At 46.1% G+C, this 26,932-nt stretch overlaps 1 protein-coding gene across 1 annotated transcript in view; it reads right to left on the reverse strand.

Annotated features, from left to right (window-relative positions):
* vcam1b (vascular cell adhesion molecule 1b) overlaps positions 1-23,403 on the reverse strand; it is a 49,924-nt gene extending 26,521 nt beyond the window's left edge. The window contains exons 1-18 of the mRNA XM_078407853.1: positions 23,231-23,403; positions 22,760-23,035; positions 19,654-19,956; positions 19,264-19,530; positions 18,425-18,688; positions 17,079-17,342; positions 15,733-15,996; positions 14,387-14,650; positions 13,043-13,306; positions 11,697-11,960; positions 10,353-10,616; positions 9,007-9,270; positions 7,661-7,924; positions 6,315-6,578; positions 4,969-5,232; positions 3,623-3,886; positions 2,289-2,552; positions 178-368 (exon numbers count right to left, since the gene is read on the reverse strand). Of these exons, the coding sequence (XP_078263979.1) occupies positions 178-368; positions 2,289-2,552; positions 3,623-3,886; positions 4,969-5,232; positions 6,315-6,578; positions 7,661-7,924; positions 9,007-9,270; positions 10,353-10,616; positions 11,697-11,960; positions 13,043-13,306; positions 14,387-14,650; positions 15,733-15,996; positions 17,079-17,342; positions 18,425-18,688; positions 19,264-19,530; positions 19,654-19,956; positions 22,760-23,035; positions 23,231-23,294 (4,533 nt within the window). The 5' untranslated portion in view covers positions 23,295-23,403. The remainder of the gene's footprint in view (positions 1-177; positions 369-2,288; positions 2,553-3,622; positions 3,887-4,968; positions 5,233-6,314; positions 6,579-7,660; positions 7,925-9,006; positions 9,271-10,352; positions 10,617-11,696; positions 11,961-13,042; positions 13,307-14,386; positions 14,651-15,732; positions 15,997-17,078; positions 17,343-18,424; positions 18,689-19,263; positions 19,531-19,653; positions 19,957-22,759; positions 23,036-23,230) is intronic.
* Positions 23,404-26,932: the final 3,529 nt, after the last annotated feature.

Here is a 26,932-nt window from a genome sequence, read left to right on the forward strand (position 1 = left end):
TCCATGATGTTAGGCCGCAGAACGACCGGAAATACGACCCGGAAAACAATCGCATCTCCGGCAAGGTAAGAGATTGAAAAAGAGTTTCCCCTGAACCCCCCCCCCCCCCCCCCACACACACACACAGATAAAACAAACCAGAGAACATTAACACATACTTTTAAAACTCACTCAAAATAACAGAAAAAAGACAAAAAGGACAAACAGACTGTAGACATGCCAGCCAGTGGAGAACAGCTCATTTTCATTGTTGTTCACTAGCTTCTTCAAGGTAAAATTGGTTGAGGGGATGTTATGAATGGTGCAGCCAATCGTGACTTTTCCTCCTCCATCGACTGGTTTGGAAGAATGAGCACAATTGGTCAGGTCTGGTGAGGAGGAAAATACATGTCCATTGACTCTGTGCATCCACTCTATCTATTCCTCTCATGATTTCTAGTAATGACTGTTACAATCACAGATGATTGCAATTTATAATGATCACCATGATTTGTGAGTTTAAGTTTCTGTTCAAGGAATGAGGCACAAACAGCTAGAAAGGCTCTCCAGTCCTGTGCCAATGATGGCAGTAGTTTGTTCCACTTTCACATAAGTTGTTAAATTAAATCCCTCTCTACTTGACATAAAAGATTCTGGAACATAGTTCTAAATTTAAAGTGGCAGAGTTCTGCCCAGTTTAATCCAGCACCCTGGTCAATATTTATCACTAAACCAACACCAGTCTGAATAAGGATCCAACATGAAACGTCTCTCATCCAAGTTCTCCAGGGATGTTACCTGACCCACTGAGTTACTCCAGAACTTTGTGTCTTTTTGTTGTTGTAAATCAGCCAATACATTTCCTTGTTTCTCCATCATTAACATTAATTGGTTTTCCTCACATTGCTCTTTGTGAGAATGTGCTGCCCCACATTTCATTGCTTCACATGTCAAAGGCACTTTATTGGTGATAAAGTGTTCACGTAGTCCAGAACGGTATGAATGCTCCAGGGCCGTCTTAACGCATGGGCCTGATGGGCACTTGCCCGGGGCCCCACGAGCATAGGGGCCCCATGCTGATCTGTGCATGTTAAGTGACTTGCAATAAATAAATACTACTTTAAAAATGTAGGTTCAATAAGTGCTTTTTTCACAACATTTTCGGTCCCTAAGTGTTTTTTTCGCAACATTTTCCATCCCTAAGTGCTTCTCACAGCGATCTGTTTCGCAACAATTAGCTCCCTAAGTGCTTTGCTTTTCCATCCCTAAGTGCTTCTCACAGCGATCTGTAAGTGCTTTTCGCAACAATGTCCATCGCCAAGTGCTTTTCGGTAAGTGCTTTTCGCCGGCATGACAGGGGGGGCTGGTAGGGAAAGGGGGTGGGGGAGAGTAACGGTGGGGGCGACGGTGAGGGTGGGAGGAGGAGAGAGTGGGGGTGGGAGGAGGCAGAGTGGGACTGGGGAGGGGGACAGCAAGGATGGGGGTTGGTGGTGGGGGGGGAAGAGAGAGTGGGGGAAATGGGGTTGCTGGGGAAAGGGTGGTGGCGGAGAGTAACAGTTGGTCTGGGGGAGAGAGAATGGGGGGGTCTGAGAATGGGCACTGGGGAGGGGGACAACAGGGGTCGTGAAATTGTGTTTAGGATTTTTCTTCAGAGCCCCACTCATGCACTCCATTCCCCACTTAATCCCCCTTAAAACTCCCCCAGACCTGTGCTGCATTAACTTAAATTGGTTTCAGGGTTATTTTTTGGTTTTTTTAAGAGCCCCACTCACCCACTCCATCCACACCCCCTCAACTCCACTTATCATCCCACCCCCCACAACCCACCTCATTCCCCCCTTATCCTCTTCTCACCCACTCCATCCCCCAGCCCCATTATCCCCCCTCTCTTCCATCCTCCATTCACCCAATTCATCCTCCCTGAACCCCCTTTGAAACTCCCCCAAACCTCTACTGCATTGGTCTAACACTCAGCCACTCCACCCCCCCGCGTCCCGGGTGGGGGCAGGGGAGGGGTAAGTGGGGGCGGCGTGGGTCAGTAGGGGGAGGATAAGGTGGGTAGAGGGTGCTACAATACCCTACAATACAATATATGTTTAATTTTATCGACCATTTACATTTTTATTCCTGTGAGTAGTTGTTGAAGGGGCCCCAGTACACAGCTTTGCCCGGGGCCCATAATGCTGTAAAGACGGCCCTGGAATGCCCCTCCATAAATCCAAATCATTCTTTCCCCCCTCGTAATAATTCAAGTGAAAATACTTTTCACATTCACTTCCTGTAAATTTCTAATTAATTTCCGTACAAACCTTGAACCTGGAGCTTGGTGCTGTTGGACTGGCTCCCCAGAGCATTAGTGGCCACACATTGATACAGCCCTGCATCAGCAGGCTGGACGTCACGGATTGTCCAAGTCCCGTTCTCCGAGACTAGCTCGCTCCATCCGCTTGATGACTGCCTCCTCAGTACAAGCTGGGCAGGGGGGTTGGAGTGGGTTGTGCAGCTGAACGTGACCCTGTCTCCTTCCTTCACAGGGGAGGGGGTGATGGAGAGAGTGGTGTCCCTGGGGCTACCTGAGATCAGAGGCGAGAGAAATTAATGAATTACTAAAAGTTTAGCCAAATCCGTGCGAAGAAACAGAGTCAGAGAGTCATGGAGTTAAACAATGTGGAAACAGGCCCTTCGGCCCAACCTGCCCACACCAACTATCATGTCCCAACTACATGAGTCCCGCCTGCCCGCGTTTGGTCCATGTCCCTCCTAACCTGTCCTATCAATGTACCTGTTTAACTGTTTCTTCAATGTTGGGATAGTCCCAGCCTCAACTACCTCCTCTGGCAGCTTGTTCCATACACCCACCACCCTTGATGTGAAAAAGTTACCCCTCAGAATCTTATTAAATCTTTTCCCCTTCATCTTGAACCTAGGTCCTCTGATCCACGATTCCCCTACTCTGGGCAAGAGACTCTGTGCATCTACCCGATCTATTCCTCTCATGATGTCTATTAATGATTGTTACAATCATAGATGATTGCAATTTATAATGATCACCATGACTTGTGAGTTCAAGTTTCTGTTCAAGGAATGAGGCACAAAAAGCTAGAAAGGCTCTCCAGTCCCGTGCCAATGATGGCAGCAGTTAGTTACACTTTTACATAAGTTGTTAAATTAAATCCCCCTCTAGTTGACATAAAAGATTCTGTAACACAGTTCTAATATTAAAGTGGCAGAGTTCTGCCCATTTTATTCCAGCATCCTGGTCAATATTTATCACCAGTCTGAATAAGGATCCAACATGAAACGTCACCCATCCAAGTTCTCCAGGGATGTTACCTGACCCACTGAGTTACTCCAGAACTTTTTATCTTTTTGTTGTTGTAAATCATCCTATACATGTCCTTGTTTCTCCATCATTAACATTAATTGGTTTTCCTCACATTGCTCCTTCGTGAGAATGTGCTGCCCCACATTTGACTGCTTTAGATGTCAAAGGCACTATTGGTGATAAAGTGTTCACGTAGTCCTGAACGGTATGAATACTCCTCCATAAATCCAAATCATTCTTTCCCCCCTCGTAATAATTCAAGTGAAAATACTTTTCACATTCACTTCCTGTAAATTTCAAATTAATTTCCGTACAAACCTTGAACCTGGAGCTTGGTGCTGTTGGACTGGCTCCCCAGAGCATTAGTGGCCTCACATTGATACAGCCCTGCATCAGCTGGCTGGACAGCACGGATTGTCCAAGTCCCATTCTCCGAGACTAGCTCGCTCCATCCGCTTGATGACTGCCTGCTCAGTACAAGCTGGGCAGGGGGGTTGGAGTGGGTTGTGCAGCTGAACGTGACCCTGTCTCCTTCCTTCACAGGGGAGGGGGTGATGGAGAGAGTGGTGTCCCTGGGGCTACCTGAGACCAGAGGCGAGAGAAATTAATGAATTACTAAAAGTTTAGCCAAATCCGTGCGAAGAAACAGAGTCAGGGAGTCATGGAGTTAAACAATGTGGAAACAGATCTTTCGGCCCAACCTGCCCACACCAACTATCATGTCCCAACTACACGAGTCCCGCCTGCCCGAGATTGGTTCATGTCCCTGCAAACCTATCCTATCCATGTACCTGTCCAACCGTTTCTTCAATGTTGGGATAGTCTCAGCCTCAACTACCTCCTCTGGCAGCTTGTTCCACACACCCACCACTTTTGATGTGAAAAGGTTACCCCTCAGATTCCTATTAAATCTTTTCCCCTTCATCTTGAACCTAGGTCCTCTGGTCCTCGATTCCCCTACTCTGGGCAAGAGACTCTGTGCATCTACCTGATCTATTCCTCTCATGATGTCTATTAATGATTGTTACAATCATAGATGATTGCAATTTATAATGATCACCATGACTTGTGAGTTCAAGTTTCTGTTCAAGGAATGAGGCACAAAAAGCTAGAAAGGCTCTCCAGTCCCGTGCCAATGATGGCAGCAGTTAGTTACACTTTTACATAAGTTGTTAAATTAAATCCCCCTCTAGTTGACATAAAAGATTCTGTAACACAGTTCTAACTTTAAAGTGGTAGAGTTCTGCCCATTTTATTCCAGCATCCTGGTCAATATTTATCACTAAACCAACACCAGTCTGAATAAGGATCCCAACATGAAACGTCACCCATCCAAGTTCTCCAGGGATGTTACCTGACCCACTGAGTTACTCCAGAACTTTGTGTCTTTTTGTTGTTGTAAATCATCCTATACATGTCCTTGTTTCTCCATCATTAACATTAATTGGTTTTCCTCACATTGCTCCTTCGTGAGAATGTGCTGCCCCACATTTCACTGCTTTAGATGTCAAAGGCACTATTGGTGATAAAGTGTTCACGTAGTCCTGAACGGTATGAATACTCCTCCATAAATCCAAATCATTCTTTCCCCCCTCGTAATAATTCAAGTGAAAATACTTTTCACATTCACTTCCTGTAAATTTCAAATTAATTTCCGTACAAACCTTGAACCTGGAGCTTGGTGCTGTTGGACTGGCTCCCCAGAGCATTAGTGGCCTCACATTGATACAGCCCTGCATCAGCTGGCTGGACAGCACGGATTGTCCAAGTCCCATTCTCCGAGACTAGCTCGCTCCATCCGCTTGATGACTGCCTGCTCAGTACAAGCTGGGCAGGGGGGTTGGAGTGGGTTGTGCAGCTGAACGTGACCCTGTCTCCTTCCTTCACAGGGGAGGGGGTGATGGAGAGAGTGGTGTCCCTGGGGCTACCTGAGACCAGAGGCGAGAGAAATTAATGAATTACTAAAGGTTTAGCCAAATCCGTGCGAAGAAACAGAGTCAGGGAGTCATGGAGTTAAACAATGTGGAAACAGATCCTTCGGCCCAACCTGCCCACACCAACTATCATGTCCCAACTACACGAGTCCCGCCTGCCCGAGATTGGTTCATGTCCCTGCAAACCTATCCTATCCATGTACCTGTCCAACCGTTTCTTCAATGTTGGGATAGTCTCAGCCTCAACTACCTCCTCTGGCAGCTTGTTCCACACACCCACCACCCTTGATGTGAAAAGGTTACCCCTCAGATTCCTTTTAAATCTTTTCCCCTTCATCTTGAACCTAGGTCCTCTGGTCCTCGATTCCCCTACTCTCGGCAAGAGACTCTGTGCATCTACCCGATCTATTCCTCTCATGATGTCTATTAATGACTGTTACAATCATAGATAATTGCAATTTATAATGATCACCATGACTTGTGAGTTCAAGTTTCTGTTCAAGGAATGAGGCACAAAAAGCTAGAAAGGCTCTCCAGTCCCGTGCCAATGATACCAGCAGTTAGTTACATTTTTACATAAGTTGTTAAATTAAATCCCCCTCTAGTTGACATAAAAGATTTTGTAACACAGTTCTAACTTTAAAGTGGTAGAGTTCTGCCCATTTTATTCCAGCATCCTGGTCAATATTTATCACTAAACCAACACCAGTCTGAATAAGGATCCCAACATGAAACGTCACCCATCCAAGTTCTCCAGGGATGTTACCTGACCCACTGAGTTACTCCAGAACTTTTTATCTTTTTGTTGTTGTAAATCATCCTATACATGTCCTTGTTTCTCCATCATTAACATTAATTGGTTTTCCTCACATTGCTCCTTCGTGAGAATGTGCTGCCCCACATTTCACTGCTTTAGATGTCAAAGGCACTATTGGTGATAAAGTGTTCACGTAGTCCTGAACGGTATGAATACTCCTCCATAAATCCAAATCATTCTTTCCCCCCTCGTAATAATTCAAGTGAAAATACTTTTCACATTCACTTCCTGTAAATTTCAAATTAATTTCCGTACAAACCTTGAACCTGGAGCTTGGTGCTGTTGGACTGGCTCCCCAGAGCATTAGTGGCCTCGCATTGATACAGCCCTGCATCAGCTGGCTGGACAGCACGGATTGTCCAAGTCCCATTCTCCGAGACTAGCTCGCTCCATCCGCTTGATGACTGCCTGCTCAGTACAAGCTGGGCAGGGGGGTTGGAGTGGGTTGTGCAGCTGAACGTGACCCTGTCTCCTTCCTTCACAGGGGAGGGGGTGATGGAGAGAGTGGTGTCCCTGGGGCTACCTGAGATCAGAGGCGAGAGAAATTAATGAATTACTAAAGGTTTAGCCAAATCCGTGCGAAGAAACAGAGTCAGGGAGTCATGGAGTTAAACAATGTGGAAACAGATCTTTCGGCCCAACCTGCCCACACCAACTATCATGTCCCAACTACACGAGTCCCGCCTGCCTGAGATTGGTTCATATCCCTGCAAACCTATCCTATCCATGTACCTGTCCAACCGTTTCTTCAATGTTGGGATAGTCTCAGCCTCAACTACCTCCTCTGGCAGCTTGTTCCACATACCCACCACTTTTGATGTGAAAAGGTTACCCCTCAGATTCCTATTAAATCTTTTCCCCTTCATCTTGAACGTAGGTCCTCTGGTCCTCGATTCCCCTACTCTGGGCAAGAGACTCTGTGCATCTACCTGATCTATTCCTCTCATGATGTCTATTAATGATTGTTACAATCATAGATGATTGCAATTTATAATGATCACCATGACTTGTGAGTTCAAGTTTCTGTTCAAGGAATGAGGCACAAAAAGCTAGAAAGGCTCTCCAGTCCCGTGCCAATGATACCAGCAGTTAGTTACATTTTTACATAAGTTGTTAAATTAAATCCCCCTCTAGTTGACATAAAAGATTCTGTAACACAGTTCTAACTTTAAAGTGGTAGAGTTCTGCCCATTTTATTCCAGCATCCTGGTCAATATTTATCACTAAACCAACACCAGTCTGAATAAGGATCCCAACATGAAACGTCACCCATCCAAGTTCTCCAGGGATGTTACCTGACCCACTGAGTTACTCCAGAACTTTTTATCTTTTTGTTGTTGTAAATCATCCTATACATGTCCTTGTTTCTCCATCATTAACATTAATTGGTTTTCCTCACATTGCTCCTTCGTGAGAATGTGCTGCCCCACATTTCACTGCTTTAGATGTCAAAGGCACTATTGGTGATAAAGTGTTCACGTAGTCCTGAACGGTATGAATACTCCTCCATAAATCCAAATCATTCTTTCCCCCCTCGTAATAATTCAAGTGAAAATACTTTTCACATTCACTTCCTGTAAATTTCAAATTAATTTCCGTACAAACCTTGAACCTGGAGCTTGGTGCTGTTGGACTGGCTCCCCAGAGCATTAGTGGCCTCACATTGATACAGCCCTGCATCAGCTGGCTGGACAGCACGGATTGTCCAAGTCCCATTTTCCGAGACTAGCTCGCTCCATCCGCTTGATGACTGCCTGCTCAGTACAAGCTGGGCAGGGGGGTTGGAGTGGGTTGTGCAGCTGAACGTGACCCTGTCTCCTTCCTTCACAGGGGAGGGGGTGATGGAGAGAGTGGTGTCCCTGGGGCTACCTGAGACCAGAGGCGAGAGAAATTAATGAATTACTAAAGGTTTAGCCAAATCCGTGCGAAGAAACAGAGTCAGGGAGTCATGGAGTTAAACAATGTGGAAACAGATCCTTCGGCCCAACCTGCCCACACCAACTATCATGTCCCAACTACACGAGTCCCGCCTGCCCGAGATTGGTTCATGTCCCTGCAAACCTATCCTATCCATGTACCTGTCCAACCGTTTCTTCAATGTTGGGATAGTCTCAGCCTCAACTACCTCCTCTGGCAGCTTGTTCCACACACCCACCACCCTTGATGTGAAAAGGTTACCCCTCAGATTCCTTTTAAATCTTTTCCCCTTCATCTTGAACCTAGGTCCTCTGGTCCTCGATTCCCCTACTCTCGGCAAGAGACTCTGTGCATCTACCCGATCTATTCCTCTCATGATGTCTATTAATGACTGTTACAATCATAGATAATTGCAATTTATAATGATCACCATGACTTGTGAGTTCAAGTTTCTGTTCAAGGAATGAGGCACAAAAAGCTTGAAAAGCTCTCCAGTCCTGTGCCAATGATGGCAGCAGTTAGTTACACTTTCACATAAGTTGTTAAATTGAATCCCCCTCTAGTTGACATAAAAGATTCTGTAACACAGTTCTAAATTTAAAGTGGCAGAGTTCTGCCCATTTTATTCCAGCATCCTGGTCAATATTTATCACTAAACCAACACCAGTCTGAATAAGGATCCCAAAATGAAACGTCACCCATCCAAGTTCTCCAGGGATGTTACCTGACCCACTGAGTTACTCCAGAACATTTTGTCTTTTTGTTGTTGTAAATCATCCTATACATGTCCTTGTTTCTCCATCATTAACATTAATTGGTTTTCCTCACATTGCTCCTTCGTGAGAATGTGCTGCCCCACATTTCACTGCTTTAGATGTCAAAGGCACTATTGGTGATAAAGTGTTCACGTAGTCCTGAACGGTATGAATACTCCTCCATAAATCCAAATCATTCTTTCCCCCCTCGTAATAATTCAAGTGAAAATACTTTTCACATTCACTTCCTGTAAATTTCTAATTAATTTCCGTACAAACCTTGAACCTGGAGCTTGGTGCTGTTGGACTGGCTCCCCAGAGCATTAGTGGCCTCGCATTGATACAGCCCTGCATCAGCTGGCTGGACAGCACGGATTGTCCAAGTCCCATTCTCCGAGACTAGCTCGCTCCATCCGCTTGATGACTGCCTGCTCAGTACAAGCTGGGCAGGGGGGTTGGAGTGGGTTGTGCAGCTGAACGTGACCCTGTCTCCTTCCTTCACAGGGGAGGGGGTGATGGAGAGAGTGGTGTCCCTGGGGCTACCTGAGATCAGAGTCGAGAGAAATTCATGAATTACTAAAGGTTTAGCCAAATCCGTGCGAAGAAACAGAGTCAGGGAGTCATGGAGTTAAACAATGTGGAAACAGATCTTTCGGCCCAACCTGCCCACACCAACTATCATGTCCCAACTACACGAGTCCCGCCTGCCTGAGATTGGTTCATATCCCTGCAAACCTATCCTATCCATGTACCTGTCCAACCGTTTCTTCAATGTTGGGATAGTCTCAGCCTCAACTACCTCCTCTGGCAGCTTGTTCCACATACCCACCACTTTTGATGTGAAAAGGTTACCCCTCAGATTCCTATTAAATCTTTTCCCCTTCATCTTGAACCTAGGTCCTCTGGTCCTCGATTCCCCTACTCTGGGCAAGAGACTCTGTGCATCTGCCTGATCTATTCCTCTCATGATGTCTATTAATGATTGTTACAATCATAGATGATTGCAATTTATAATGATCACCATGACTTGTGAGTTCAAGTTTCTGTTCAAGGAATGAGGCACAAAAAGCTAGAAAGGCTCTCCAGTCCCGTGCCAATGATACCAGCAGTTAGTTACATTTTTACATAAGTTGTTAAATTAAATCCCCCTCTAGTTGACATAAAAGATTCTGTAACACAGTTCTAACTTTAAAGTGGTAGAGTTCTGCCCATTTTATTCGAGCATCCTGGTCAATATTTATCACTAAACCAACACCAGTCTGAATAAGGATCCCAACATGAAACGTCACCCATCCAAGTTCTCCAGGGATGTTACCTGACCCACTGAGTTACTCCAGAACTTTTTATCTTTTTGTTGTTGTAAATCATCCTATACATGTCCTTGTTTCTCCATCATTAACATTAATTGGTTTTCCTCACATTGCTCCTTCGTGAGAATGTGCTGCCCCACATTTCACTGCTTTAGATGTCAAAGGCACTATTGGTGATAAAGTGTTCACGTAGTCCTGAACGGTATGAATACTCCTCCATAAATCCAAATCATTCTTTCCCCCCTCGTAATAATTCAAGTGAAAATACTTTTCACATTCACTTCCTGTAAATTTCAAATTAATTTCCGTACAAACCTTGAACCTGGAGCTTGGTGCTGTTGGACTGGCTCCCCAGAGCATTAGTGGCCTCACATTGATACAGCCCTGCATCAGCTGGCTGGACAGCACGGATTGTCCAAGTCCCATTCTCCGAGACTAGCTCGCTCCATCCGCTTGATGACTGCCTGCTCAGTACAAGCTGGGCAGGGGGGTTGGAGTGGGTTGTGCAGCTGAACGTGACCCTGTCTCCTTCCTTCACAGGGGAGGGGGTGATGGAGAGAGTGGTGTCCCTGGGGCTACCTGAGACCAGAGGCGAGAGAAATTAATGAATTACTAAAGGTTTAGCCAAATCCGTGCGAAGAAACAGAGTCAGGGAGTCATGGAGTTAAACAATGTGGAAACAGATCCTTCGGCCCAACCTGCCCACACCAACTATCATGTCCCAACTACACGAGTCCCGCCTGCCCGAGATTGGTTCATGTCCCTGCAAACCTATCCTATCCATGTACCTGTCCAACCGTTTCTTCAATGTTGGGATAGTCTCAGCCTCAACTACCTCCTCTGGCAGCTTGTTCCACACACCCACCACCCTTGATGTGAAAAGGTTACCCCTCAGATTCCTTTTAAATCTTTTCCCCTTCATCTTGAACCTAGGTCCTCTGGTCCTCGATTCCCCTACTCTCGGCAAGAGACTCTGTGCATCTACCCGATCTATTCCTCTCATGATGTCTATTAATGACTGTTACAATCATAGATAATTGCAATTTATAATGATCACCATGACTTGTGAGTTCAAGTTTCTGTTCAAGGAATGAGGCACAAAAAGCTTGAAAAGCTCTCCAGTCCTGTGCCAATGATACCAGCAGTTAGTTACACTTTCACATAAGTTGTTAAATTGAATCCCCCTCTAGTTGACATAAAAGATTCTGGAACAGTTCTAAATTTAAAGTGGCAGAGTTCTGCCCATTTTATTCCAGCATCCTGGTCAATATTTATCACTAAACCAACACCAGTCTGAATAAGGATCCCAAAATGAAACGTCACCCATCCAAGTTCTCCAGGGATGTTACCTGACCCACTGAGTTACTCCAGAACTTTGTGTCTTTTTGTTGTTGTAAATCATCCTATACATGTCCTTGTTTCTCCATCATTAACATTAATTGGTTTTCCTCACATTGCTCCTTCGTGAGAATGTGCTGCCCCACATTTCACTGCTTTAGATGTCAAAGGCACTATTGGTGATAAAGTGTTCACGTAGTCCTGAACGGTATGAATACTCCTCCATAAATCCAAATCATTCTTTCCCCCCTCGTAATAATTCAAGTGAAAATACTTTTCACATTCACTTCCTGTAAATTTCTAATTAATTTCCGTACAAACCTTGAACCTGGAGCTTGGTGCTGTTGGACTGGCTCCCCAGAGCATTAGTGGCCTCGCATTGATACAGCCCTGCATCAGCTGGCTGGACAGCACGGATTGTCCAAGTCCCATTCTCCGAGACTAGCTCGCTCCATCCGCTTGATGACTGCCTGCTCAGTACAAGCTGGGCAGGGGGGTTGGAGTGGGTTGTGCAGCTGAACGTGACCCTGTCTCCTTCCTTCACAGGGGAGGGGGTGATGGAGAGAGTGGTGTCCCTGGGGCTACCTGAGATCAGAGGCGAGAGAAATTCATGAATTACTAAAGGTTTAGCCAAATCCGTGCGAAGAATCAGAGTCAGGGAGTCATGGAGTTAAACAATGTGGAAACAGATCTTTCGGCCCAACCTGCCCACACCAACTATCATGTCCCAACTACACGAGTCCCGCCTGCCTGAGATTGGTTCATATCCCTGCAAACCTATCCTATCCATGTACCTGTCCAACCGTTTCTTCAATGTTGGGATAGTCTCAGCCTCAACTACCTCCTCTGGCAGCTTGTTCCACATACCCACCACTTTTGATGTGAAAAGGTTACCCCTCAGATTCCTATTAAATCTTTTCCCCTTCATCTTGAACCTAGGTCCTCTGGTCCTCGATTCCCCTACTCTGGGCAAGAGACTCTGTGCATCTACCTGATCTATTCCTCTCATGATGTCTATTAATGATTGTTACAATCATAAATGATTGCAATTTATAATGATCACCATGACTTGTGAGTTCAAGTTTCTGTTCAAGGAATGAGGCACAAAAAGCTAGAAAGGCTCTCCAGTCCCGTGCCAATGATACCAGCAGTTAGTTACATTTTTACATAAGTTGTTAAATTAAATCCCCCTCTAGTTGACATAAAAGATTCTGTAACACAGTTCTAACTTTAAAGTGGTAGAGTTCTGCCCATTTTATTCCAGCATCCTGGTCAATATTTATCACTAAACCAACACCAGTCTGAATAAGGATCCCAACATGAAATGTCACCCATCCAAGTTCTCCAGGGATGTTACCTGACCCACTGAGTTACTCCAGAACTTTTTATCTTTTTGTTGTTGTAAATCATCCTATACATGTCCTTGTTTCTCCATCATTAACATTAATTGGTTTTCCTCACATTGCTCCTTCGTGAGAATGTGCTGCCCCACATTTCACTGCTTTAGATGTCAAAGGCACTATTGGTGATAAAGTGTTCACGTAGTCCTGAACGGTATGAATACTCCTCCATAAATCCAAATCATTCTTTCCCCCCTCGTAATAATTCAAGTGAAAATACTTTTCACATTCACTTCCTGTAAATTTCAAATTAATTTCCGTACAAACCTTGAACCTGGAGCTTGGTGCTGTTGGACTGGCTCCCCAGAGCATTAGTGGCCTCACATTGATACAGCCCTGCATCAGCTGGCTGGACAGCACGGATTGTCCAAGTCCCATTTTCCGAGACTAGCTCGCTCCATCCGCTTGATGACTGCCTGCTCAGTACAAGCTGGGCAGGGGGGTTGGAGTGGGTTGTGCAGCTGAACGTGACCCTGTCTCCTTCCTTCACAGGGGAGGGGGTGATGGAGAGAGTGGTGTCCCTGGGGCTACCTGAGACCAGAGGCGAGAGAAATTAATGAATTACTAAAGGTTTAGCCAAATCCGTGCGAAGAAACAGAGTCAGGGAGTCATGGAGTTAAACAATGTGGAAACAGATCCTTCGGCCCAACCTGCCCACACCAACTATCATGTCCCAACTACACGAGTCCCGCCTGCCCGAGATTGGTTCATGTCCCTGCAAACCTATCCTATCCATGTACCTGTCCAACCGTTTCTTCAATGTTGGGATAGTCTCAGCCTCAACTACCTCCTCTGGCAGCTTGTTCCACACACCCACCACCCTTGATGTGAAAAGGTTACCCCTCAGATTCCTTTTAAATCTTTTCCCCTTCATCTTGAACCTAGGTCCTCTGGTCCTCGATTCCCCTACTCTCGGCAAGAGACTCTGTGCATCTACCCGATCTATTCCTCTCATGATGTCTATTAATGACTGTTACAATCATAGATAATTGCAATTTATAATGATCACCATGACTTGTGAGTTCAAGTTTCTGTTCAAGGAATGAGGCACAAAAAGCTTGAAAAGCTCTCCAGTCCTGTGCCAATGATACCAGCAGTTAGTTACACTTTCACATAAGTTGTTAAATTGAATCCCCCTCTAGTTGACATAAAAGATTCTGGAACAGTTCTAAATTTAAAGTGGCAGAGTTCTGCCCATTTTATTCCAGCATCCTGGTCAATATTTATCACTAAACCAACACCAGTCTGAATAAGGATCCCAAAATGAAACGTCACCCATCCAAGTTCTCCAGGGATGTTACCTGACCCACTGAGTTACTCCAGAACTTTGTGTCTTTTTGTTGTTGTAAATCATCCTATACATGTCCTTGTTTCTCCATCATTAACATTAATTGGTTTTCCTCACATTGCTCCTTCGTGAGAATGTGCTGCCCCACATTTCACTGCTTTAGATGTCAAAGGCACTATTGGTGATAAAGTGTTCACGTAGTCCTGAACGGTATGAATACTCCTCCATAAATCCAAATCATTCTTTCCCCCCTCGTAATAATTCAAGTGAAAATACTTTTCACATTCACTTCCTGTAAATTTCTAATTAATTTCCGTACAAACCTTGAACCTGGAGCTTGGTGCTGTTGGACTGGCTCCCCAGAGCATTAGTGGCCTCGCATTGATACAGCCCTGCATCAGCTGGCTGGACAGCACGGATTGTCCAAGTCCCATTCTCCGAGACTAGCTCGCTCCATCCGCTTGATGACTGCCTGCTCAGTACAAGCTGGGCAGGGGGGTTGGAGTGGGTTGTGCAGCTGAACGTGACCCTGTCTCCTTCCTTCACAGGGGAGGGGGTGATGGAGAGAGTGGTGTCCCTGGGGCTACCTGAGATCAGAGGCGAGAGAAATTCATGAATTACTAAAGGTTTAGCCAAATCCGTGCGAAGAATCAGAGTCAGGGAGTCATGGAGTTAAACAATGTGGAAACAGATCTTTCGGCCCAACCTGCCCACACCAACTATCATGTCCCAACTACACGAGTCCCGCCTGCCTGAGATTGGTTCATATCCCTGCAAACCTATCCTATCCATGTACCTGTCCAACCGTTTCTTCAATGTTGGGATAGTCTCAGCCTCAACTACCTCCTCTGGCAGCTTGTTCCACATACCCACCACTTTTGATGTGAAAAGGTTACCCCTCAGATTCCTATTAAATCTTTTCCCCTTCATCTTGAACCTAGGTCCTCTGGTCCTCGATTCCCCTACTCTGGGCAAGAGACTCTGTGCATCTACCTGATCTATTCCTCTCATGATGTCTATTAATGATTGTTACAATCATAAATGATTGCAATTTATAATGATCACCATGACTTGTGAGTTCAAGTTTCTGTTCAAGGAATGAGGCACAAAAAGCTAGAAAGGCTCTCCAGTCCCGTGCCAATGATACCAGCAGTTAGTTACATTTTTACATAAGTTGTTAAATTAAATCCCCCTCTAGTTGACATAAAAGATTCTGTAACACAGTTCTAACTTTAAAGTGGTAGAGTTCTGCCCATTTTATTCCAGCATCCTGGTCAATATTTATCACTAAACCAACACCAGTCTGAATAAGGATCCCAACATGAAATGTCACCCATCCAAGTTCTCCAGGGATGTTACCTGACCCACTGAGTTACTCCAGAACTTTTTATCTTTTTGTTGTTGTAAATCATCCTATACATGTCCTTGTTTCTCCATCATTAACATTAATTGGTTTTCCTCACATTGCTCCTTCGTGAGAATGTGCTGCCCCACATTTCACTGCTTTAGATGTCAAAGGCACTATTGGTGATAAAGTGTTCACGTAGTCCTGAACGGTATGAATACTCCTCCATAAATCCAAATCATTCTTTCCCCCCTCGTAATAATTCAAGTGAAAATACTTTTCACATTCACTTCCTGTAAATTTCAAATTAATTTCCGTACAAACCTTGAACCTGGAGCTTGGTGCTGTTGGACTGGCTCCCCAGAGCATTAGTGGCCTCACATTGATACAGCCCTGCATCAGCTGGCTGGACAGCACGGATTGTCCAAGTCCCATTTTCCGAGACTAGCTCGCTCCATCCGCTTGATGACTGCCTGCTCAGTACAAGCTGGGCAGGGGGGTTGGAGTGGGTTGTGCAGCTGAACGTGACCCTGTCTCCTTCCTTCACAGGGGAGGGGGTGATGGAGAGAGTGGTGTCCCTGGGGCTACCTGAGACCAGAGGCGAGAGAAATTAATGAATTACTAAAGGTTTAGCCAAATCCGTGCGAAGAAACAGAGTCAGGGAGTCATGGAGTTAAACAATGTGGAAACAGATCCTTCGGCCCAACCTGCCCACACCAACTATCATGTCCCAACTACACGAGTCCCGCCTGCCCGAGATTGGTTCATGTCCCTGCAAACCTATCCTATCCATGTACCTGTCCAACCGTTTCTTCAATGTTGGGATAGTCTCAGCCTCAACTACCTCCTCTGGCAGCTTGTTCCACACACCCACCACCCTTGATGTGAAAAGGTTACCCCTCAGATTCCTTTTAAATCTTTTCCCCTTCATCTTGAACCTAGGTCCTCTGGTCCTCGATTCCCCTACTCTCGGCAAGAGACTCTGTGCATCTACCCGATCTATTCCTCTCATGATGTCTATTAATGACTGTTACAATCATAGATAATTGCAATTTATAATGATCACCATGACTTGTGAGTTCAAGTTTCTGTTCAAGGAATGAGGCACAAAAAGCTTGAAAAGCTCTCCAGTCCTGTGCCAATGATGGCAGCAGTTAGTTACACTTTCACATAAGTTGTTAAATTGAATCCCCCTCTAGTTGACATAAAAGATTCTGTAACACAGTTCTAAATTTAAAGTGGCAGAGTTCTGCCCATTTTATTCCAGCATCCTGGTCAATATTTATCACTAAACCAACACCAGTCTGAATAAGGATCCCAACATGAAACGTCACCCATCCAAGTTCTCCAGGGATGTTACCTGACCCACTGAGTTACTCCAGAACTTTGTGTCTTTTTGTTGTTGTAAATCATCCTATACATGTCCTTGTTTCTCCATCATTAACATTAATTGGTTTTCCTCACATTGCTCCTTCGTGAGAATGTGCTGCCCCACATTTCACTGCTTTAGATGTCAAAGGCACTATTGGTGATAAAGTGTTCACGTAGTCCTGAACGGTATGAATACTCCTCCATAAATCCAAATCATTCTTTCCCCCCTCGTAATAATTCAAGTGAAAATACTTTTCACATTCACTTCCTGTAAATTTCTAATTAATTTCCGTACAAACCTTGAACCTGGAGCTTGGTGCTGTTGGACTGGCTCCCCAGAGCATTAGTGGCCTCGCATTGATACAGCCCTGCATCAGCTGGCTGGACAGCACGGATTGTCCAAGTCCCATTCTCCGAGACTAGCTCGCTCCATCCGCTTGATGACTGCCTGCTCAGTACAAGCTGGGCAGGGGGGTTGGAGTGGGTTGTGCAGCTGAACGTGACCCTGTCTCCTTCCTTCACAGGGGAGGGGGTGATGGAGAGAGTGGTGTCCCTGGGGCTACCTGAGATCAGAGGCGAGAGAAATTCATGAATTACTAAAGGTTTAGCCAAATCCGTGCGAAGAAACAGAGTCAGGGAGTCATGGAGTTAAACAATGTGGAAACAGATCTTTCGGCCCAACCTGCCCACACCAACTATCATGTCCCAACTACACGAGTCCCGCCTGCCCGAGATTGGTTCATATCCCTGCAAACCTATCCTATCCATGTACCTGTCCAACCGTTTCTTCAATGTTGGGATAGTCTCAGCCTCAACTACCTCCTCTGGCAGCTTGTTCCACATACCCACCACTTTTGATGTGAAAAGGTTACCCCTCAGATTCCTATTAAATCTTTTCCCCTTCATCTTGAACCTAGGTCCTCTGGTCCTCGATTCCCCTACTCTGGGCAAGAGACTCTGTGCATCTACCTGATCTATTCCTCTCATGATGTCTATTTATGATTGTTACAATCATAGATGATTGCAATTTATAATGATCACCATGACTTGTGAGTTCAAGTTTCTGTTCAAGGAATGAGGCACAAAAAGCTAGAAAGGCTCTCCAGTCCCGTGCCAATGATACCAGCAGTTAGTTACATTTTTACATAAGTTGTTAAATTAAATCCCCCTCTAGTTGACATAAAAGATTCTGTAACACAGTTCTAACTTTAAAGTGGTAGAGTTCTGCCCATTTTATTCCAGCATCCTGGTCAATATTTATCACTAAACCAACACCAGTCTGAATAAGGATCCCAACATGAAACGTCACCCATCCAAGTTCTCCAGGGATGTTACCTGACCCACTGAGTTACTCCAGAACTTTTTATCTTTTTGTTGTTGTAAATCATCCTATACATGTCCTTGTTTCTCCATCATTAACATTAATTGGTTTTCCTCACATTGCTCCTTCGTGAGAATGTGCTGCCCCACATTTCACTGCTTTAGATGTCAAAGGCACTATTGGTGATAAAGTGTTCACGTAGTCCTGAACGGTATGAATACTCCTCCATAAATCCAAATCATTCTTTCCCCCCTCGTAATAATTCAAGTGAAAATACTTTTCACATTCACTTCCTGTAAATTTCAAATTAATTTCCGTACAAACCTTGAACCTGGAGCTTGGTGCTGTTGGACTGGCTCCCCAGAGCATTAGTGGCCTCACATTGATATAGCCCTGCATCAGCTGGCTGGACTGCACGGATTGTCCAAGTCCCATTCTCCGAGACTAGCTCGCTCCATCCGCTTGATGACTGCCTGCTCAGTACAAGCTGGGCAGGGGGGTTGGAGTGGGTTGTGCAGCTGAACGTGACCCTGTCTCCTTCCTTCACAGGGGAGGGGGTGATGGAGAGAGTGGTGTCCCTGGGGCTACCTGAGATCAGAGGCGAGAGAAATTAATGAATTACTAAAAGTTTAGCCAAATCCGTGCGAAGAAACATAGAGTCATAATGTGATACAGCGTGGAAACAGGCCCTTGGGTCCAACTTGCCCACCAACCATCATGTCCCAGCTACACGAGTCCCGCCTGCCTGCGTTTGGTTCATGTCCCTCTTAACCTGTCCAATCCATGTACCAATCTAAAAGTTTCTTAAATGTTGGGATAGTCCCTGCCACAACTACCTCCTCTAGCAGCTTGTTCCATTCGCCCACCACCCTTTGTGTGAAGATTCCTATTAAATCTTTTCCCCTTCATCTTGAACCTAGGTCCTCTGGTCCTCGATTCCCCTACTCTGGGCAAGAGACTCTGTGCATCTACCCGATCTATTCCTCTCATGATTTTGTACACCTCTATAAGATCTCCCCTCGTCTGCGCTCCAAGGAATAGAGACCCAGCCTGCCCAACCTCTCCCTTTCGCTCAGCGCCTCTAGCCCCTCTCCACCCTCTCCAGCTTGGCCACGTCTTTCCTATAACAACAATAGTAAACTGCCAACAGTACAACCACGCACCTTGCACCTGGAGTTCCACCTGCCTGGCAATCGTCCCCAGTTTATTGCTGGCTTCACAGCGGTACGTTCCCATGTCCCCCAACAGGGCCGGCGACAGGTGAAGAATCGCTCGGTCCTCGGCCACGACCGACCAGCGGCCGGCGGATAATTTGCTCCATACCGTCCTGGCAGCGGGGCTGCTGGCTGCAGCACAGGTTAGCCGAGCATCCTGGCCCTCTCTCACTGTGCCAGGGGGTTCCGCGGTGATGGCAATCCCTGTGGGAGCATCTGTAGAAGGAGATGGGATCGTTCAGTACATTGAAGGCGGGTGACTTAAGGCATTGCCCAGACTATGTCTGTCAATGGCTGTGACTCCTTCCTCAATGTTCACATCTCTGTCTCCGTACTTACAGTCAACCTGTAACGTCAGCGTCCCCTGGGCCCAGCCTGGTGGGTTGTCCGGGAGTAAACGCACTCGGCATGTCAGCTCCTGTCCCGAGTCTCCCAATTCGGCCGTCAGTTCGTAGGTGAAGTTTATTGCCATTTCGTCCTTTGCGTAGCCGTGGGACTGGTCGGTCTTCAGCAACGTCGTTCCTTTCAGCCACTCCACCTCCACGTGAGCGGGGTAGACCTTGGGGACCGTACATCTCACGGTGCCTTTCCGCCCAACCTCCAGACTGCCCACTGACTCCACTGTGAGCGTGTCGGACAGAGCTGCAACAACACATGGATTCAGGGATCAGACAGGGATTCAGGGTAGAATGGACAACGCCAATCGATTTAGTCAGAGGGAGGTGAATCTGTGCAATTCATTGCCACAGAAGGCTGTGGAGGCCAAGTCAATGGATATATTTAAGGCAGAGATAAGTAGATTCTTGATTAGTGCGGGTGTCAGGGGTTATGGGGAGTAGGCAGGAATGGGGTACTGATTGTGGATGATCAGCCATGATCATGGTGAATGGCGGTGCAGGCTCAAAGGGCCGAATGGCCTACTCCTGCACCTATTGTCTATATTCTATTGAAGGCAGGAGAATTGGGTTAGGGGGGAGAGATAGATCAGTCATGATTGTGTAGCGGAGTAGACTCGATGGGCCGAATGGCCGAATTCTGCTCGTATAACTTATGAACTTATGATTTGTTACTAAACTCTCGTTCCGATCTGCAAAAGGACCACTTTCAAATGATCCATGTCGGGAAAACATTCATGAGTCTGTCAACTAACATATTTGTTGAAGACCAAAACAAAGTTAACTAAAAAGGCAATACGGGGAGAAAAGATGAGGTACGAGGGTAAACTAGCCAATAATATAAAGGATGATAGCAAAAGTTTTTTTAGGTACGTGAAGAGGAAAAAAATAGTCAAGGCAAATGTGGGTCCCTTGAAGACAGAAGCAGGGGAATTTATTATGGGGAACAAAGAAATGGCAGACGAGTTAAACCGTTACTTTGGATCTGTCTTCACTGAGGAAGATACACACAATCTCCCAAATGTTCTAGGGACCGGAGAACCTAGGGTGATGGAGGAACTGAAGGAAATCCACATTAGGCAGGAAATGGTTTTGGGTAGACTGATGGGACTGAAGGCTGATAAATCCCCAGGGCCTGATGGTCTGCATCCCAGAGTACTTAAGGAGGTGGCTCTAGAAATAGTGGAAGCATTGGAGATCATTTTTCAATGTTCTATAGATTCAGGATCAGTTCCTGTGGATTGGAGGATAGCAAATGTTATCCCACTTTTTAAGAAAGGAGGGAGAGAGAAAACGGGTAATTATAGACCAGTTAGTCTGACATCAGTGGTGGGGAAGATGCTGGAGTCAATTATAAAAGACGAAATTGCTGAGCATTTGGATAGCAGTAACGGGATCATTCCGAGTCAGCATGGATTTACGAAGGGGAAATCATGCTTGACAAATCTACTGGAATTTTTTGAGGATGTAACTAGGAAAATTGACAAGGGAGAGTCAGTGGATGTGGTGTACCTCGACTTTCAGAAAGCCTTCGACAAGGTCCCACATAGGAGATTAGTGGGCAAAATTAGGGCACATGGTATTGGGGGTAGGGTACTGACATGGATAGAAAATTGGTTGACAGACAGAAAGCAAAGAGTGGGGATAAATGGGTCCCTTTCGGAATGGCAGGCAGTGACCAGTGGGGTACCGCAAGGTTCGGTGCTGGGACCTCAGCTATTTACGATATACATTAATGACTTAGACGAAGGGATTAAAAGTACCATTAGCAAATTTGCAGATGATACTAAGTTGGGGGGTAGTGTGAATTGTGAGGAAGATGCAATAAGGCTGCAGGGTAACTTGGACAGGTTGTGTGAGTGGGCGGATACATGGCAGATGCAGTTTAATGTAGATAAGTGTGAGGTTATTCACTTTGGAAGCAAGAATAGAAAGGCAGATTATTATCTGAATGGTGTCAAGTTAGGAGGAGGGGGAGTTCAACGAGATCTGGGTGTCCTAGTGCATCAGTCAATGAAAGGAAGCATGCAGGTACAGCAGGCAGTGAAGAAAGCCAATGGAATGTTGGCCTTCGTAACAAGAGGAGTTGAGTATAGGAGCAAAGAGGTCCTTCTACAGTTGTACCGGGCCCTGGTGAGACCGCACCTGGAGTACTGTGTGCAGTTTTGGTCTCCAAATTTGAGGAAGGATATTCTTGCTATGGAGGGCGTGCAGCGTAGGTTCACTAGGTTAATTCCCGGAATGGCGGGACTGTCGTATGTTGAAAGGCTGGAGCGATTGGGCTTGTATACACTGGAATTTAGAAGGATGAGGGGGGATCTTATTGAAACATATAAGATAATTAGGGGATTGGACACATTAGAGGCAGATAACATGTTCCCAATGTTGGGGGAGTCCAGAACAAGGGGCCACAGTTTAAGAATAAGGGGTAGGCCATTTAGAACGGAGATGAGGAAGAACTTTTTCAGTCAGAGGGTGGTGAAGGTGTGGAATTCTCTGCCTCAGAAGGCAGTGGAGGCCAGTTCGTTGGATGCTTTCAAGAGAGAGCTGGATAGAGCTCTTAAGGATAGCAGAGTTAGGGGGTATGGGGAGAAGGCAGGAACGGGGTACTGATTGAGAGTGATCAGCCATGATCGCATTGAATGGCGGTGCTGGCTCGAAGGGCTGAATGGCCTACTCCTGCACCTATTGTCTATTGTCTATAAAGGCAATCGTTGGAAACCCTGGATAAAACAGCATGTGTCAGAAATACTTATCGGGCAGGCAGTATTGGTGGAGAGAGAGAAACAGAGGTGATTCATGTAGGGTAAAGACCTTTGCTCTCTCCGGACGCTGCAAGACGACGAGTGAAATCTCCCCAGAACAATAGACAATAGGTGCAGGAGGAGGCCATTCGGCCCTTCGAGCCAACTTTTTTCTCATAATGTACAGACCTCACTATATTCCCCCCTCCCCCCCCCCCCCACACACTTTTATCTGTTGCAACTTGTTACGGTTGTCCGGACCAAGTTGCTACAAGTTCACAGTCAGGAGACGGGGTTAATACTCACAGAATACACTGAGGTTGACTTTTTTTCGTTTTTCTTCTGCGCCGCATTTTGAGGCACAGGTGTACGATAGTTCGTTGTGCGGAGTAACAGCGGAGAAGGTGATTGTGGACGTCGTGCCCCGAGTTGTGATTTTTCCGCCCAGGGGCCGGTCGGTCCCGGTTCTCCAGCTGAAGGTGGGAGACAAGCAGTTGTTCGCTACACATTTCAACTCCAGCTTGTCCCCGATCCGAGCCCACACGTCTCCATACGGTGTCAACTCCAAATTGAAGGCGTATCCTGCAGTTTTCAAACAACACAAAAGCAATATTATTATTAGGGTTTGTTTTTTTTAAAAGCTTACAAGTTTAAATGCTTTAAATTTCTTTAAACAAACAGAGAAACCAAAATTGAGACCTCGGCGCTCGATATATTCAACATAAAGCGAATCGGAAGAAAATGCGGATTATGAGCGGTGGGAAATAAATGAGAGACCTTTTATGGCGAGCAGCAATGTTAGAGTAAGTGTCGCGGCCGGACAGCATCTCCCTCCTGCCATGGTTCAGCCTGCACTCGGACACACACCACACACACACGCTTCACTTCTGCGCCGGGCTCTGGAGCTGTGAGCTGTGATGGTCTGTGAGCTGTGATGGTCTGTGAGCTGTGGTCTGTGAGCTGTGGTCTGTGAGCTTGGGCTCCGCCGCGCCCCTTTATAAACCCGTCTGGAACAGCTCGGGGACTTCCCTTGACTCGAGGCGAGCGCATTTCCCACCACGCACCCTTCACTGGCTCCCGGTCTTTGCCCGGTTGCTGAAAGGGGAATTTACCACAAAGAGGGCATCGCAGTTCAAATAACCACACACACAACAAAAAACCCCCCATCTTTTCCACAAGTTTCCCAATTCCATATCTTGCAAATTCATAAATAGACATTTCTGGAAGCGCAGAATCACATAATCCTTTTTAAAATGCACGATCGGGAGCCACTCGGCCCATTGAGATCGTGCCAGCACAAACTAAGGGCCATCCATTTGGGTCCCACTCTCGCCCCTCTTCCCATGGTCTTGCAAATCCTTTCCTTCCATTAATGTTTCCAGCTTTCGTGGAATGCAAGCACGGGATGCGTTTCGTTTATCTCCTGTCACTATTAATTATTTTGCCAATCGCCTTCATTCTTTTCCACCTCCTTCTTGTCGCTGAGACCAGTGGGGCCCATTTATTTTTGACTTTCAACCATCTTCAGAATGCTTGGTCAATGCCCACATCAGTGGGCTCAAAGAGACTAGAGAAGGACATGTATAGAATGCAGCACAGGGGGGGTCATTTAGCCCATTGTGTCTTTTCCAACTCTCCACCAGGGCGTCTCAAATGTCTAGATCAAACCCCTAAGTCCCTTTGCTCATGCACCCCCTTTTGGGGACAGTGTGCTTTATTCCAGATGGACAAGTCCTGCCCAACAAATTGCATCATCGTACATTTCTCTGCATGAGGATCTAAGGAAATATTTTAGGAGTGGGTCATTTGTCCTCTCCAGCCTGCTCTGCTCATCATCAAGATCATAGCTGATCTCCTGACCCCATCTCGTTTTCTCTGACTATTCATAAATCCCTTCCTTCCCTGAATATCTGAACATTACTCCTCATCTGGGTCCTAAATGATCTCATGTTGTTCCTTGACTGAGATCTCTGGTTCAGATTCCTCAGCGACGGAAAATATCCTCCCTGCATCCTCTTATTCAAATCTCCAGAGAAAAACAGGTCCGGTCAATTCAATATCTCCTCCAAATGAAAACTTACCTTTCCTGGAATCAGTCTGCTGGTTTTTGTTTTGCATTCACTTTATACAAGAACATGTCTTTCAGTTACAGAGAACAAAAATGAACACAATGCTCCACCTGTAGTCTTCCTAAGGATCTTTGCAATTGCACAAATACATCCTTACCCCGTACTCAAATACTCTCATTATAAGATTACATACTTTTGCTTCCTAAATTCTGCTCTAACTCCATTTACAGGTTTGTAGATGATACCACCATAGTGGATCGAATCTCCAGCAATGATGAGATGGAGGACAGGAAGGCGATAGAGATTAGTAATTGGATAGACACAAAATGCTGGAGTAACTCAGCGGGTCAGGCAGCATTTCTGGAGAGAAGGAATGGGTGACGTTTCGGGGCGAGACCCTTCTTCAGACTGATGTCAGGGGAGCGGGCGGGACAGAGACAGAATGTAGTCGGAGACAGTAAGACTGGTGGGAGAACTGGGAAGGGGGAGGGGATGGAGAGAGAGAGGGAAAGCAAGGGCTATTTGAAGTTAGAGAAGTCAATGTTCATACCGCTGGGGTGTAAGATTTAGATTTTTTTAGATTTAGAGATACAGCGCGGAAACAGGCCCTTCGGCCCACCGAGTCCGCACCGCCCAGTGATTCCCCGCACACTAACACTATCCTACACACACTAGGGACAATTGTTACATTTTACCCAGTCAATTAACCTACATACCTGTACGTCTTTGGAGTGTAAGCGACACAAGTGAAATATGAGGTGCTGTTCCTTTGTAATAGTAACAGGGTGTCAAGACATCAACCTCTACCTTGACATTAGCAACACACAAGGGTTCGAGTCATTGACTTAGGAACCAGGGTGCAGCGCACACACCCCATCATCGCACAACGGTGACGCTGCAGTGGAGATGATCAACAGTTTACAGTTCCCAACAATTTTTCCTGATCCAACCACATTGATGCCACGGCCAGAGACTCTACACCCTCAGAAACAAAGAAATTCAGCATGTCTCCAATAATCCTCCACTTAATCAGTGTTCACCTGTTGCGTAGGTTGGAGGAATACTGGTCCAAATGGGACAAGCGTGGGACCACTGGCGCCACCGTGTGGTCAAGACTGAGCTGCCGGGAAGAGCCCTGGACATCCAGTGCCATCACTGAGGCCAGGATTAGCACTGAGGCTAGGATTAGGACTGAGACCAGGATTAGTTTAGAGATTTGGAATTTAGAAGACTGAGGGGGGATCTTATTGAAACATATAACCTTCTTAAGGGGTTGGAGAGGCTAGATGCGGGAAGATTGTTCCCGATGTTGGGGAAGTCCAGAACCAGGGGTCACAGCTTAAGGATAAGGGGGAAGTCTTTTAGGACCGAGATGAGAAAACATTTCTTCACACAGAGAATGGTGAGCCTGTGGAATTCTCTGCCACAGAAGGTAGTTGAAGCCAGTTCATTGGCAATATTTAAGAGGGAGTTAGATGTGGCCCTTGTGGCTAAAGGGATCAGGGGGTATGGAGAGAAGGCAGGTACAGGTTACTGAGCTGGATGATCAGCCATGATCATATTGAATGGCGGTGCAGGCTCGAAGGGCCGAATGGCCTACTCCTGCACCTATTTTCTATGTTTCTATGTTTCTATGTTTAGAGATACAGCGCGGAAACAAGCCCTTCGGCCCACCGGGTCCGCGCCGACCAGTAATCCCCGCACGTTAACGCTATCCCACACACACTAGGGACAATTTCTACATTTACCAAGCCAATTTACCTACAAACCTGTATGTCTTTGGAGTGTGGGAGGAAACCGAAGATCTCGGAGAAAACCCACGTAGGTCACGGGGAGAACGTACAAACTCCCTCCATACAGACAGCACCTGTAATCGGGATCGAACCCGGGTCTCCGGTGCTGTAAGGCAGTAACTCTACTGCTGCGCCACTGTGGATTGAGTGGCCGGGCAAGCCTGAGACTGACTGCCAGTGCCTCACAGATAATGAGAGACTGTGCCCACATATGAGGCAACGATATTGAACCTGGTGTCATCCTCGATGCTACAACGCTTATTTCCACTCTTTGCCTTCTACCTGTCAGCCAACCTTCCATGCATTGTGGTATCGTGCCTCTAATACCATGGGGTCCAATCTTGTTTAGCAGCCATGGGTGCACCTTGTCAAAGGCCTTCTGGAAATCCAAGTAAACAATATCCACTGACTCCCCTTCGTTTCTCATTCTTGTCTGTCTATTTTACCATGTGCCTCCAAGTACCATTGCACCTCATCCTCAATAATGGACCCCAAAATCTTCCACCTACTGAAGTCAGGCTAATCGGCTTAGAATCTCCTTTCTTTTGTCTTGCTCTCTTCTTAGTGGAGTTACATTTGTGGTTTTCCAGAACTCTGGAACCATTCCTGACTCTGGT

The sequence above is a fragment of the Rhinoraja longicauda genome, chromosome 11 (assembly GCF_053455715.1).
Source record: "Rhinoraja longicauda isolate Sanriku21f chromosome 11, sRhiLon1.1, whole genome shotgun sequence".
NCBI classification, from domain to species: Eukaryota; Metazoa; Chordata; class Chondrichthyes; order Rajiformes; family Arhynchobatidae; genus Rhinoraja; species Rhinoraja longicauda.